Below are 14,775 nucleotides of genomic sequence, written 5' to 3' on the forward strand. Positions count from 1 at the left end.
TTCAAACGCTTGGGAATGTCAAGATATCATCTGCACATGCCCTCCATTCACGCATCGTTGGCAGATTGACGAGAGTTCCTCGTGGCAAGAAATCGTCATTTAATGTTATCACAAGGTATGTAAGCAAAGTTTTTACTCACGTTTTATAAATATCAATTTAGAACACCATGTACACAAGTGCTGCGAACAAGGATTTTTATAGGTGAGCTAAGCTATTCCTTGTGAATTGCGTGAATCTCAAAAAGTATTTGGTGTGTTTTATTTTTCAACTTTTTCTCTTTTCTTTTGACAAGTTTTTACAATAAAAAACACATCGTACAATTTTATCATACAATGTTGATGAAAAATATTTTTAACACAAACACACTCGCCTGATATGTGTTACAATAACCTCATCACATTACGTAAAGTACGCAGAACTGATAGCAGCTGTCATCTTTTAGCTCTCAACTGATAGCAGAAATCATTTTTTAGTTTGCATGATGATTTTAAATTCCAGTCGGGCAATTGTTACTAGTGTATTTCATGCTTTTCTACTAAACATTACACTTGCAAGATTTCAGGAAATGAATACGGTTTATGTGGTGGAGTGTGGTGGTAACAATTTTGATACGGTACATACGGGAAAAGCATTTGGCTTGGAACAGACCTTTCACATACTAATTACCAAATTCCAGTACATAAATTAAAACTCATTTAGCTAATATGAGCCGGCAAGTAAAGTCAAAACACTGTGTTCATAACATATTGCGCTGCAGACTTTGAAATTAATCTCGTACATAACATTTAACACTTAGCATTTCACATTTTAAATTACATTTAAGCATTATTTCTTCTTTCTGTGTTACTGTGTCAAAATTGGGCTGATTTTGTGACTATTACCGTGAAATAGGGTTGTAACGCTTGTAAGATTTTGAAAATCAACTATCTTTTGAAGAGATGATTATGGTAATCAGTGCAGTGGTTGGGGGGGAAGACTGCAAGTAAGCATTCAGTCTGCATCGGGTGATTATACTACGCCTGAGGTAAGAACTTTTATTAATAACTTCGTATTCAGACTACACAATACTTCCTATAGTGTACTAGATTTGATATTTTTTACCATAAGACTTCTGTGTGAAAATAATAGCTTATTACGTAAGTTTCCTTTAATTGTATTTGACAATATTACACAGAAACACATGCGACTGCGATTGTAAACACTTGACGAACGACAAATATAGGAAAACTACACTAATGATATTGTTTCGTGAAACGCTTTCGAATTTCATTCAGGAAATTTTGTTTTAGTTCTTGTATTTTAACATGTAGTGATATTTCTTTACTGCAATTGTCTTGATTGCTTTTCATAGAAGTTTTTTCTTTAATTTAACGTAAAAAAAAGCATTTATGATAAAAAACATTTAACAAAATAAAAATTTTTCAAAGAAATTAGCATTAATTTTCTTGATATATGTCAAAGTGATGTATTTTACTGCTTTATATACATTGCCTTATCATGTGCTATTTTATGAACAGGTCAAAGATAACGGGGATGGTACATACACAATTTTTTGTTGTCCACATCAAATTGGAGATCATCATGTAGGTTTTCAACAGCAGTTATTTGCCATTAATTTTTATCATTACTTTGAACTAAGCTGCAATATATACTAAATATAAATGCATGCATGTTAATAAGTCTTAAATGCACGGGTATAACATAACTAGATAAAAGTGAAATACTATACTCAAGTAAAGACCTCAAGTATACATTGACGTATATGGCAAGGTTTAAGGAAAAATATATACGTTTATCTCTAACAAAACTTCTTTGAGGTACGGCTTGATGGTGTTAGTCTGTCGGATTCTTAGGGATTAATTTTTTGATAGTCTTATGTTAAGAGCTGTAATAAATCAATCATTGTTACTTAGGATTCCTTGTGTTTAAAATATGATTGAGCAATCTGGTATAATTATGCCTAATTGTGCATTTCTCTTTCAAATGGAAGGTCACCGCTTACTTTCGTCAATGTTATTCTACCAATTAAATCAGTAACCTATTAATAGAATTCTTCTTTTCTTAAGTAGCTCAATTTGATATCTTTAAAGTGCATATCACCCAGTTTTTTTAATTGATAAACAAGAAGTATAGCCCCAGAATAAACGTCTTTTGTGAAAACGAGTTCGCTTTTTGTAATGTTAACTTGTGTTTTGAGCTTAAATATTTGCAAAAATGGCGATTTTTGGCGACATCGGATTTTCTGACCGGGCAAAATGAAATATGGAGAGCCTGGTTACAGTGACGTAGAGCGAGGAATCCAACATCGGCAACTTGTATTTATTTACATTTATAAAGCTACTGTGTCACAGACTTTTTTATAGTTTTTAAAAAAATATCCCGAATAAATGTGTAGCTGGTGGTTGTTCGAATACCCTTGACCCTTCTAAAAATATCGGAAGGACGACGATGTAGGGAGAAAGAGACGGAGAATGTGGGTCGCTTTTGTCCGTTTAAAGCTTGCTAAATGGTCCCCGGCCGACGGCAAGCTCCAAACTTTCGGAGCATTTTTAGGCAGATGATTTCGAGCGTCCTTTTATAACAATCCTTGGGTCAGAATTTGTTAGTCGTGCGGTGCTAAAAAATGATGCTGTCCCTACAATACAGAAGACAACAAATCCTGAAGAGTGTTCTACTTCCATGAGAGTAACAAGACAGCATCATAAAGTAAATATCAAATTGTGTTGCTATCCTAAAAATATTGTTAAGTAGGTTGTCAGAGAATCGCTTAAGGAGGAAAACGTTGTCGTTGAAAATATCGTTGATCTGGTTGACGAGAAAAATGTGAGGACAACGCAAATAGATACAGATTTGGAAGACGTCTCTCTACTTGAGTGTCCGCACTCAACAGAATCTCCTTCTCACATGCAAGGATCATTTGTGAGTAAGCTTTCTTTACTTATAAATAGTTTGTATGAGATACGCTCTTATACTCTCATAAAATACTGATTATTTTATAGTTCAAAGAAACCTCCACTCAAACACAAACAGGAAAATGTTGTGATAAATTGGCAAACGAGAGTCAGCAACTGCGAAATAAGATAATCGATTTGCTGAAGAAAATAAAAGACAAGAAAAGTTAGTTTAAAAAATGCACTAGATGATAAATGCAAAGCATGGCCTATCAGTTTCCAAATTAAATGTTATAGATAGTTTAGATGATAGTATGTCTAAAATTGCATCCATGGAGAAACAAGTTGAACTCCTGGAAGAACAAGATAGCTCTAGTGAAGAAGGAACTGATTTCACCGAAGAACTTGGAGTTTATGAGACATCTTTTCCCGAGCATAAATTGCTCTCTGTTGCTGATTCCTTTGCAAATGATGACACTGAAATTGATTTTTCGGAATCAGGGTAATCTTCTGGTAATGAGGAAGAGCCAGAACATTTAAAGTATGTTTATAAATGGTCAGTTGAGTTCTTAGTCCAAGTATATTGGTATGCAATTATGAATAAAAGAAAATTTGTAATTTAAAAATTGACAATAAATTGACAATTTCATTTAATTTGAAAAGTGGTGTTCTTTTGTTTTATATGGCAATTAGTGATTATGAAAATCCTTGGAGTGAGCCAAAATTTGTTGTATTCCTATCACAGTTGCTGCTTCTGTTCAATATTTGCCCAGAGTGTAAGTCAGGTAAGCCAGCAATTGAGACTTATTGTTCTCGTACAATGGTGGAAGTGACAACCAAATGTTTCAATCCCCATTGTACAAAACCAAAAAACACTTGGAAAAGTCAACAACAAATGACTGGAAGAAAAATGACAGCTAGAAATTTCCTCCTTTGTTTCTCTACATTGGTATCAGGTGCTCCCCCTTCCAAAATTCCACTGGTTTTTAAAAATATGGGACTGGCATGCTTCACCCTGAAGACTTATAACACACATATATATTATCAAAAGTATATCATCCTAAGTTTTTCAATTTATAACACATGCATACATGAATATATATATGTTTGAATATTCAAAGTGTATATACAATGTGCCTTTCCGGCTACCACCATAGTAAAATGGGGACTCCTGCACTTAGGACACAGGACGTACGGTTACACATTGTATGGATTTTTTGTAGAGTGACCACAGTGCTCAAACCTATAAAGGTGAGCTTTGCATATCGCGAACACGGTGAACGTCTCCATATGAGACTCTTTACACAATCCTACAGTGCTCAAACTACGAACGCGCAGTGAGCGTAATATGTTTGAATATTGGTATATATTAAAGAAAAGATTTCTCTGGATTGAATTTATTTTTTATTAAAATTATCATGCATACTTAAATATATTAAACATATCATACAATTTATAATTTCAATGCAGAGAAATCTCTACCATAAAATGATAAATAATATAAATTGTAAGTGTCGATGCATGACAGCTCGGAGAGCTTCGGAACGTTTTTGTATTGAATTAGTTACTTGTGCTATCATGTTATTTGATGAACGATCATGAAAGGATATAACAAGCCACGAAAACGTGATGGCAGGTCGCAAAGTTGTTTACCTGCCAAACGAAACATGAATAAAGAATTTGAAAACATTTATAGTACACAACTTTACATGAAGAGCGACGAAAACACAAATTTACGAAGAAAATTGGGAAATGTTCAGTGAGGCTAATATGGCGAGTAATTGGAATACATAATGAATAACGACACGGATATGTCGTAACCTTCGGACAAAGAGAATAATATGGTAGAAATAAGTAAATCTAACAAAGCATGTGCGTGCAAAAACTCGCCTGGCTGGAACAGCGGTGAGAAGAAGGATTGGAATACTAGACAACTTACTTAGAGAACAATGTACCGATATTGTTAAATTAATGGCTAACAAAAATGGCTTAGTAATGGTAATGGATGATCTCAAACAATTTCACGAAGAAGTGATAGACGCAACGATAGTTAGTGGTCTGTCTGCTGATGAGGATTATAAGTACTTTAACGATATTAGAGAGAGCTTTCTTGAGTGTTCTGCTGACGTTAAAACAAGGATTGACGGCTTAACACAGGAACGTATAGAAATGCGTTCACAAAGATCCCGCCCTTCCCGAAGCTCAGGTTAGAGCTCGTCATCCGTATCTTCAAGGGTGTCATCACTGTCTTCAAAAAGGGTAGCTGCAAACGCAGCTGCATTAAAAGAAAAGATGCTCACACTTAAGTTGAAACGTGAGTTAGAAAGACAGCACGAAGAGTTGAAGCAACGGAAAAAGAAACTGTAATGGCAATTGGAACAAGAACAATTGCAAGGTGATATTAATGCTGCAGGCGCCATGTATCAAGCCCTCATGGGGAACGACAATGTTATACCTGAAGGTAATACGAATATTGAAGTTGTTAATGAAGAACATAAGGATATAGTTTCAAAGGTTTCTTCAGTGGGTGAAATTGAAACTGTGCTAAAGAATCTCTGTTAAGATAAGAAGAGTACTCATTTGTTAGGTCCAACCCAGCCTACATTTATACAAACTACCACCTATAACAAAACTATTACCCAACAACCCCCTACTTGATCATTTGAGTAAATACAACTTGATACAATTGAGATTCAAAGGCAGCAAGTCGAACTGATGAAAATAATTTCATTACCCATTCTAAAACCCCCAAATTTTAGTGGTAACATACTTTCATATCCAAAGTGGGTGGCCAAGTCAAAAGGGCTTTTCTATCTCTGCCTTGGCGTGGCCATGTGGCCAAACAGTTTACAGAAACCGTTAAATGCGATAAGTGTAATAAACCTCATGCGACGATTCTTCATTTTGAATGCAAGAAAGATAAAGTTTCGGAGAACAAGTCTCTGGAAAGAACATAAAGGGAGTCGAAGGAAGATACCGTTAAGACAAGAGTTGCTATCCGAGTTAGTGTATGCCATGCCAGTGATAGTCTGGACGAAACTACATCGTCACTGATTCTCCCAGTGTTTGTTAGTCACAAGGACAATTCAAATAAAAGGATGATAACATATGCTGTTTTGGATGATCAGAGTGACTCTTGCTTTGTAACTGCCAAAGTCTGTAAGGAATTGGATGTTAGTGGTCCTGAAACAATGATTAAACTTGGAACAATGAATGCAGTGGAAGATATTGTTGCTGAAAAGATTACCGGCTTACTTTTATCACCGGAAGACAACTCTATGAGAATATCTTTACCAATGGCATTTTCTCGTGAAACTATTTCAGCTTGAAGAGATCAAGTTCTGCAAGTAGAAATGGCAAGAACCTGGAGTCATCTACGTTCAATAGCCAATGAGATGAGATTCCGAAATATCGTGACGAAATGTCAATTGGCTTCTTATTGGTAATAATTGTGTTCAAGTGATCAAGACACGTGAGGTCATTCCTAAAAATCCTCGCGACCCCTATGCGATATGAACTGCTCCAGGATGGTAGGATGCGGTTTGGTAGGCCCTAGAAGAAAACCGCATCAAGATATGTATAAATCACCTGAACTAGAATTACATTGCCATGAAATAACAACGAAGGATGTTTTAACTAAAGAACGTGGTGTAAACTTCATCGACACGATGATGGTGAAGGAAGTTTTCAATGCAAAGGATTTGTCAAGATAATGAAACAAGACTTTTCAGAGAGAAAAAAGGATAGACCTATCTCGATTGAAGATCGAAAGTTCCTTGACATTACAAGTAATGGCATTCATGTCACGGAAGACGGACATTACGAAATACTTTTACCATTTCGGAACAAAAACGTTGAATTGCCTTATAACCGAAAGATGGCCAAAGCAAGATTGAATACCTTATAGTACAAGTTCGAAAGAAATATCAATTACAAAGAGGACTATGTTAAATTCATCAACGACTGCTGAGTAAGGGATACACTGAGAAAGTACCTAAGGCTGACGGTAAGATTTGGTACTTCATCGCGATATCTATCATCCCCAGAAGCCCGACAAGGTTAGAGTGGTGTTTGACTGCTTTGTCGAATACAAAGGAGAATCGCTATATCAACACTTGTTGCAAGGCTCTGATCTCACAAACACTTTGAGAGGAGTCCTTCATTGATTTCGCAAGGAAAAGGTAGCGTTCTCGTGTGATATTGAAGTTATGTTTTGTCACGTTAGAGTAAACGAGGAGCATCACGACTATTTTCGATTTATCTGGTGGCCCATTGGAGACACTTTTCAGGAAAATAAAGATTATCGCATGAAGGTTCACGTATTTGATTTAACTTCGTCTCTGTGTATGCTCTAACTTAGCCTTGAAAAAAACTGCTCCTGCTGGTGAAAATAAGTTTGGTTTCGAACCTGCTGCATTCCTGAAGAATGATTTTTATGTTGACAATGGACTAAAATCTGTGCAAACAGCTGATGAGGTTATCAGTTTAATCAGGAACTCTATCAATTTAAACCAAAGTAGTGGATTTAAGCTCCACAAGTTTGTAGCAAAAGATCGGGATGTTGTAAAATCCATTCCATGCGAGTACTATGCTCTACATTTAGAGTAACTCGACCTATGTGTTGATAACCTGCAAGTCGAACGAGTGCTAGGTATTGAATGTGCAAAGAAAACGATTTCTTCCAATTTTGCATAACACTGAAAGATAGACCTCGTACAAGACGTGGTGTATTGGCCACCATATGTTCAGCTTATTATCTTCTGGGTTGCGTAGCTCCAGTATTACTAAACGGTAAAAAAGTCATGCAAGCTCTTTGCAAGGAGAACATAGATTGGGACGATCCTTTACCTGAAGTTTTAAAAGCAGAGTGGGAAAGATGGCGGAATGATGTTCTCTCCTTTCAAGATTTGCAGGTGAAGAGATGTTTGAAACCTGAAGAATTTGGAGTGGTAAAAAAAGAATGAACTGCATTATTTCTCAGATGCTAGTTGTTTTGAGTACTGTCAGTAAGCGTAATTGATAGTGTGGATAAAGTACGCTGCTCGTTGGGTTTGGGCAAATCTTGAGTCGCCCCATTGAAGCAAATCTCGGTCCCAAGGTTAGGACTCACTGTTGCTGTTATCTCTGTAAAGGTAAGCGCCTTTATCACGGACGAGCTTGGTTTCGACAATGTCACCGAAACTTACTGGACGAATAGCAGAGTTGTGCTAGGATATGTCAATAACGAAGCCCGACGTTTTCATGCTAATGTTGCAAATCATATTCAGAAAATAAGAGATCATACGTCTCAGCAGCAATGGCATTGCGCAGAATCGAAATCTAATCCAGCTGATGATGCTTTGCGTGGACTCAAAGCTAATGAAATCAGAAAGTATTCTCGTTGTTGGATAAATGTTCCATCGTTTTCGTATGAGTGCATCGAGAATTGGAGTCGTTTCAATCAACCTGATTATAAAATAAAACTTCGGTCTGATTATCCAGAGATCAAAAGGAGCAATACCTTTTCTACTTCAATTCATGAATTCGCGAACCTGTTGCAACGACTTAATTACTTTTCCCAATGGTATCGGTCAAAGAGAGCCATCGCGTTTCGTCTGCGTTATCGTCAAGTGCTTCTTCAAAGAGTCCGCATGAGAAAGAAGATTCTTAAAGACTTACCTATTGAAGGAAATGCACTTAAATCCATTATTGTCAACCAATTGGTAGCAGCTGAAAAGGGAGATAATCAAGTCGGCTCAAGAGCAAAAATTTTGTAAAGAGCTGCAAGCTTTAAAGTCAGAGAATTTTACGGAATTGGAGAGCCAACAACACAAAAATATTTCTAGGAAGAGTCCTTTAGTGAATATAGATCCCTTTATTGATGAGTATGGAATAATAAGGGCTGGAGGAAGAATCAGAAGATCAATATGGTAGAGCGATGTAAAACATCCAGTCATTCTTCCAAAACATCAGAACATAACTTTTCTGATAGCGAAATATATTCATCAAAGTATCCATCACCAGGGTCGAGGAGTCACGTGGAATGAGATTAGAGCTTCAGGATACTGGATTGTTGGTTGTAAACTCATCGTTTCAAAGGTGATAAAAATATGCTCGGATTGCCAGCGCATGCGTTCATACGTAAAGGATCAGAAAATGGATGGGGCCGGTTCGATAAAAACGTAGTTAACTTTAACTATATTTAACGCTAACTACCGTATTTAACTCCTTAACTGTAGTAACTTAACTGCTCGACTTAACTGCGTTGCACAAAACCTTGTTTGTCGGATAGTTAAGTAACTGCGTAGTTAACTTGCGTGGAAATTGCGTGGAGTGTTGTTTACTTTAAATGACATAACGTTTAATCAATTTATCCTTTGTAATAGCGGGCAAGTGAACTATAAATTGACTTTAAAATCAAGTGTAAAAAAGGATTTGTTACGTGAATAAATTGTTGGCTGTTTTTCGTCAGCAAAACTTGGGATGGTTTACAGAACTGACGAATGTAGTACATTGTCCATAAAGCTCTTATTCTAAAAGCCTTTGCCATGGAAGATACATATGCGATTAACAACTCAAGGTAAAACCTTGTTGATCAACGACATCTCGCACATAATTGTCTTTGAGAAGATAAGCCGCCATATTTAACTGTGTTTTGAAAAGTTAACTATGCTCCATAGCAAAGTTAACTTTATCTACCTTTTCACTGCATTTAGCGCTAACTACTTTTTTATACAACCGACTTAACCGAGTGGTTAGATTTAACTACTTTTTAACTGCAAAAAGTGTAGTTAAAAAGTAGTTAAGAGCTTTATACAACCGCCCCCTGATCTTGAAAGGATAGAGTGGAACCTTCTCCACCGTTCACATACGCCGCCGTAGATTGCTTTGGCCCATTCTATATCAAGCAAGAAAGAAAAATCGCGAAAAGATGGGGTGTGTTATTTACATGCTTAGCTTCCTTGCAATTCATTTGGAGGTTGCGCATTCTTTGGAGGCTGACTTATTTATAAATGCCTTCCGACGTTTCGCATGTCGAGGAGGACGAGTGAGAGAACTGCGTTGGATAGTAATGAGTTGGAGATGTGTTTAAAAGAAATGAATATTGAGAAAGTAAAATCTGAATTGCTGAAAGAAAATTGCGACTGGGTAGAATTTAAGTTTAACGTACGTAAAGGCAGTCATATGGTCGGAATTTGGAAAAGGCATATCAGGCCTGTGCGGAATGTCTTGAACGTCTTCTTGTATCAAAATGGCAGCCAACTCTACGACGAATCACTCGTGACGTTTATGTGTGAAGCTGAAATGATAGTGAGAGTCGTCCTCTTACAGTCGACAATCTATGCTAACCCGATAGCGGTGAACTACTAACACCAAACCATCTTCTTACAACTAAAAGTAAAGTCGTATTACCACCGCTTGGAATATTTCAGAAGTAAGATGTATATCTAAGGAAACACTGGACAAGATTTCAACACCTATGTAACAAGTTTTGGGTGCGATGGAAGAAGGAGCTCCTGTATTCTTTACAAGAACGTCAGAAGTGGTTTAACCCAAAGGAAAATCTACAAGTAGGAGATGTTGTGCTCATGGCAGACAATGATTTACCACGAAACCTATGGCCTTTGGCGCGAGTAGCAGAAGTTTATGTGGATGAAGACGGTCTTGTGCGTAAGGCAAAATTGGATGTGGGAGATCGTAGCATTAGTAAAGATGGGAAAGGAAAGGGTCTTTATCTAGAATAGAATGTCCTGTTCATAAACTTATATTGATGATCAAAGTAGTGAAACCGGGAATCCCCGACGAAGAGCCTGTCGAAGATCAATGAACATTATTAAACATTAGTTAGTTGTTTGTTTGTTTAATAATTTATAAGACGTTTAGAATTTAGGAAAGCCATGTAAGTGCCGAGGCATGACAGCTCGGAGAGCTTCCAAACCTTTTATCGTATTGAATTAATTAATTGTGTTATCATGTTATATGATGAACGATCTTTAAAGGATATAATGCACAAGCAGGAAGAGGAATTCTCATCTTTCCAACTCCATCATAAACAAGATTTAAATATTCCCTGTAGGCAACGCTTCTCAAGATCCAACAAATTTGAATTTAGAATCCTCAGATCATTCCTATATTGCTTTTTATTGTATGTCAGGCAAAGACATAGATGATACTTGACTTAGTTAAGTGACACATTAAAGAATAAAAACACTAATATGTTTTAAAAATATAAATACTTATACCAGACAAAGTTAAAATGTAGGAAACATAAATGAAATAAAACAATAAACAATCGCACTAACGCTTCTTCTGATCCAGTTTGTCAATAACTTTTTGTATCAATGGTGCGGTACTTTAATGCAGAGAGTCTCAATGACCATCTATTGAGGCAGACAGTGGAAAATCCTGGGTGCAGTGTGATACATTTCTTGCTGGTAGTCATTTCTTGAAGCACCCATTGATCTGACAAGCAATCTACACATCTATCAAAATCTTTACGACACATACATTCATTTTCATTCTCTAAATGTGCTGTTGAGTAATTGCCACAAGAGCACCTAAATACAAAGAAAACCACACCAATCTGTTGACTAATGATGTATTCCGAATCATCGTCAGGAATAGAGTTATTCTCAGAATCAGATGTTGTGGAGCACATTTTCATTTCCATTTATACGTATACAAAGAATTGATCTAAATAAAAATGAATACATAGTGATATACATAAATGAATACATAATGATATACAATAAATTGATATACATAAAAATAAATTTGATTTCAATTTATACGTATACGTAAAACGTTAGGAAAATACAGAATTCTTATGCTGCAGCACAATATATTTTGATGTTTTATACATGGCATTTAAACCCAAGTTCCTCGCCCATGAGCACTGGCACCAGTCCTTGCTTGTTGTCGCTTCGCTCGGTCAAGTTTCATATATGCAAAAAGTATATTCGTGTGAAAAACTTAGAAATTTATCAGAAAAATCAAAAACAAAACTTAATCTTAATTTTTAGTTGTTAATACTGTTAATTTATAAAATAAAAAAAAATTGGGTGATATGCACTTTAATTTGAATCTTCAAATTTTAATTTCCAGATTCTTCAAGTATTAAAAGATTTCTTTTAGGTGTTCGTGCGCATTCAAAATGACCACATCGAAGGAAGCCCATTTACGTTTCATGTCATCAAGTCTGTTGGTACCTTGTTCAAAATTGGCAAAAAGGGCAGCAACATTGGAGAGTTCAATGGTCTGTTTGGTGTTGCTGTCGATCCGGTTGAAGGAAGAATTGTAGCGACTGACTGTCATAATCATCGTGTTCATGTATTTAGCTCGTACGGAATGTTTCTCTTTTTCTTTGGTAGAAAAGGTGAAGGAAGTGGGGAATTTCGATGTCCCACTGGTGTTGCCATTGATGTTGATGGGAAAATCATTGTTTGCGAAAGACTCAATTACAGATTACAGGTAAAAGTCGTCTAATATGATTGTATTAATTAAGGGACCATGTTTGAATTCAAAATAGCTTAGTTCTTCATAAATTTATAAAATGTTTTTTCAAAAAAGCTGACTTACGACGTTAGACGTGGCTACAGATTTATTGTTAGTGAGATGGTATGACTACTTTTACCATAGGATATATAAATATTTTTAGGTGTGTATATATGTTAATACGTATATGTATGAGAATGATATGTACACGTATGATAAAGACAGGCAAACAAGAAAGCAGACAATACTATAAAGTTGTTGATTCTGTATCTTACTGCTCTAGTGTGATCCTAGAAATTTTTTATATAGCATTTGGAAAGATTATTATCTGTTCCTCAAACATTCTTAATTACCAGAGTCATTTCTAGATAATTCTAGTTATCTTTAGGTATTTCTAAGAACTATTAAGTGTTTCAGAGAAAAAATTAAATTTAACCATAAAGAAAATGAAAATAAACGCTTAACTTTTTAATAAAAAGTAGGTTGTTCATAAAGTAAGCAGTATTTCACGCTTCCTTTTCAAATTATTTATGCCAGATGTTTGAACGTAATGGATCATTTTTACGCGAGTACCGTATACCTGATCTGAAAGCATCTACATTAGCGGTTGGCAAAAAAAATCAATTAGTAGTAGCTGATTCAGCAAATCGATGTGTTTATGTCGTCAATATGGATACTGGTGAGTTGCGCACTTAGTTTAAGATGCGTACACACTCAACGATATATGACATCGATCACATATCACGTGTTCTTGCTAAGTATGTAAAGTCGCATGCAACTGCGTCAAGCACTTCAAGATTGAAAAAAATCAGATAAAAATTTGTGACAATATAATTTTGTGTAAACGCATATTTTGGATAATAAACAAAAGTAGTTTTGTTTTTGATCTGATGATCCAATCTAATTTTCTATAGAAATATAGACCTTTTTTCATACATGTTACCGTCATTGACTCTTTTGAAGACGAATGTTAAGTAATCAAAACCTGATGTTTTTTTCACTGCAGATTATTTGTTATATAATTCAGGCCATTCTTTAAAGTTTGGCTCTTTTGGAGATAAAACTGGGAACCTTTCGTATCCCTGCTACGTTGCTGTGAATAACAAATCTCATATAATTGTTTCTGATATGCACAGTCATGAAGTAAAGGTAATATTTTGTTACAAAGTCTAAAAACAGAAACTAGAATGAAAAATAGGACTTTTAGCTATGAAAAATTTTCTAAAAAGTAAAAATGTGTTCCTATGTATGCAGATAAACCTTGAAATTTGGCAAAACAGCAAAGTATATTTCATGATGACTAGGTAATTTTCTCATGATCACTATAATTTCTAAACTAAACTATTTCAGATTTACAATTAAACAAGCTTTTATCATATAAAAAGATATTTATCATAACCAGTAAGCATGACACATGAACCAATTTTAACATTCATGTAATTATATAATTAAAGACATGTTGGTTACATTCTGTTTGTATTTGCAAATACAATGCTACTAGTGATTGCTGTATAGCACACCTTGCATATACTTACAGAAGATAATAATCTAGTGAAATACCTAATAAACATTTATGGCATCAAGCTTTCCTTAACTGCAAATTTTCACTCTGATAAATTTTGCTTAATCTTTGGCAGAAAAAAAATTTGAGTTTGCTGGCACTGATGTGGAGATGGGTAAAGGGTTACAATAAACTTGCATGGTTTGAAGTCTGAGCTTTTCTATATCTATGAACTGTCACTAGTAGTACCAAATTTCTAACTTAACTCATTACATAGAGGTTTGAATGGGGGTCTCTAGGGGGTCTATGCCTGACAAGATGGTAGAAATTTTTAAAGACTATATCTGTTTTTGAATAGCATTATTTTAAAATAAATTTTACGTTCCTAGACATGGTAATGAGCCTAAATATTTCAAGTATTGTTCACTTCAGTTTTTTTTAAAGAAACGTAATCAAAATGTGTCGTTTTTACGCAAAAACGATGCCCACAAAATGCATTTTGTGTTGCTCTAAAACGCTGAAAATGGCATTTCCAAGGCTCTGAAATTCAAATTTCCCAGGGGAGAATGCCGCAGACCCCACAGGTGCGCAGCGCCATCGACGTCTTATGACTGATGTTTGAAAAATACTACAACCGCCCCTGGTTTACATAGAGTTAAATTACAAAAAGTTTGGTTTTATGCTGTGTGGTTTTTATACCAATCGAGGCAACAAAGTATATGAAAGGTTAATGGTGGAAATCACAGTAATAAAAAGCGTCAGAAGTTGCTCTGTGCAACTATGAGGAAGGATTTCAATCCGTTCACTCTGCCAGATTGCATTCCAGTCACCTACTCAAGGTATTCGGGATGGGCGTTTGAGTTTGTAATATATTTCTGATAAATATTGACATATCTATTCGTGAATGC

The 14,775-nt window shown here is 35.6% G+C and overlaps 1 protein-coding gene across 1 annotated transcript in view; it reads left to right on the forward strand.

The window, feature by feature from the left end:
* The window catches only part of LOC124456082 (E3 ubiquitin-protein ligase TRIM71-like), an 18,159-nt gene extending 4,620 nt beyond the window's left edge, over positions 1–13,539 (forward strand). The window contains exons 4-9 of the mRNA XM_047006618.1: positions 3–115; positions 938–1,025; positions 1,519–1,584; positions 12,007–12,342; positions 12,904–13,045; positions 13,394–13,539. Coding sequence (XP_046862574.1) covers positions 3–115; positions 938–1,025; positions 1,519–1,584; positions 12,007–12,342; positions 12,904–13,045; positions 13,394–13,539 — 891 coding nt within the window. The remainder of the gene's footprint in view (positions 1–2; positions 116–937; positions 1,026–1,518; positions 1,585–12,006; positions 12,343–12,903; positions 13,046–13,393) is intronic.
* The last annotated feature ends 1,236 nt before the right edge of the window (positions 13,540–14,775 follow it).

This window comes from Xenia sp. Carnegie-2017, unplaced genomic scaffold (genome assembly GCF_021976095.1).
Source record: "Xenia sp. Carnegie-2017 unplaced genomic scaffold, XeniaSp_v1 HiC_scaffold_41, whole genome shotgun sequence".
Classification (NCBI taxonomy): Eukaryota; Metazoa; Cnidaria; class Anthozoa; order Malacalcyonacea; family Xeniidae; genus Xenia; species Xenia sp. Carnegie-2017.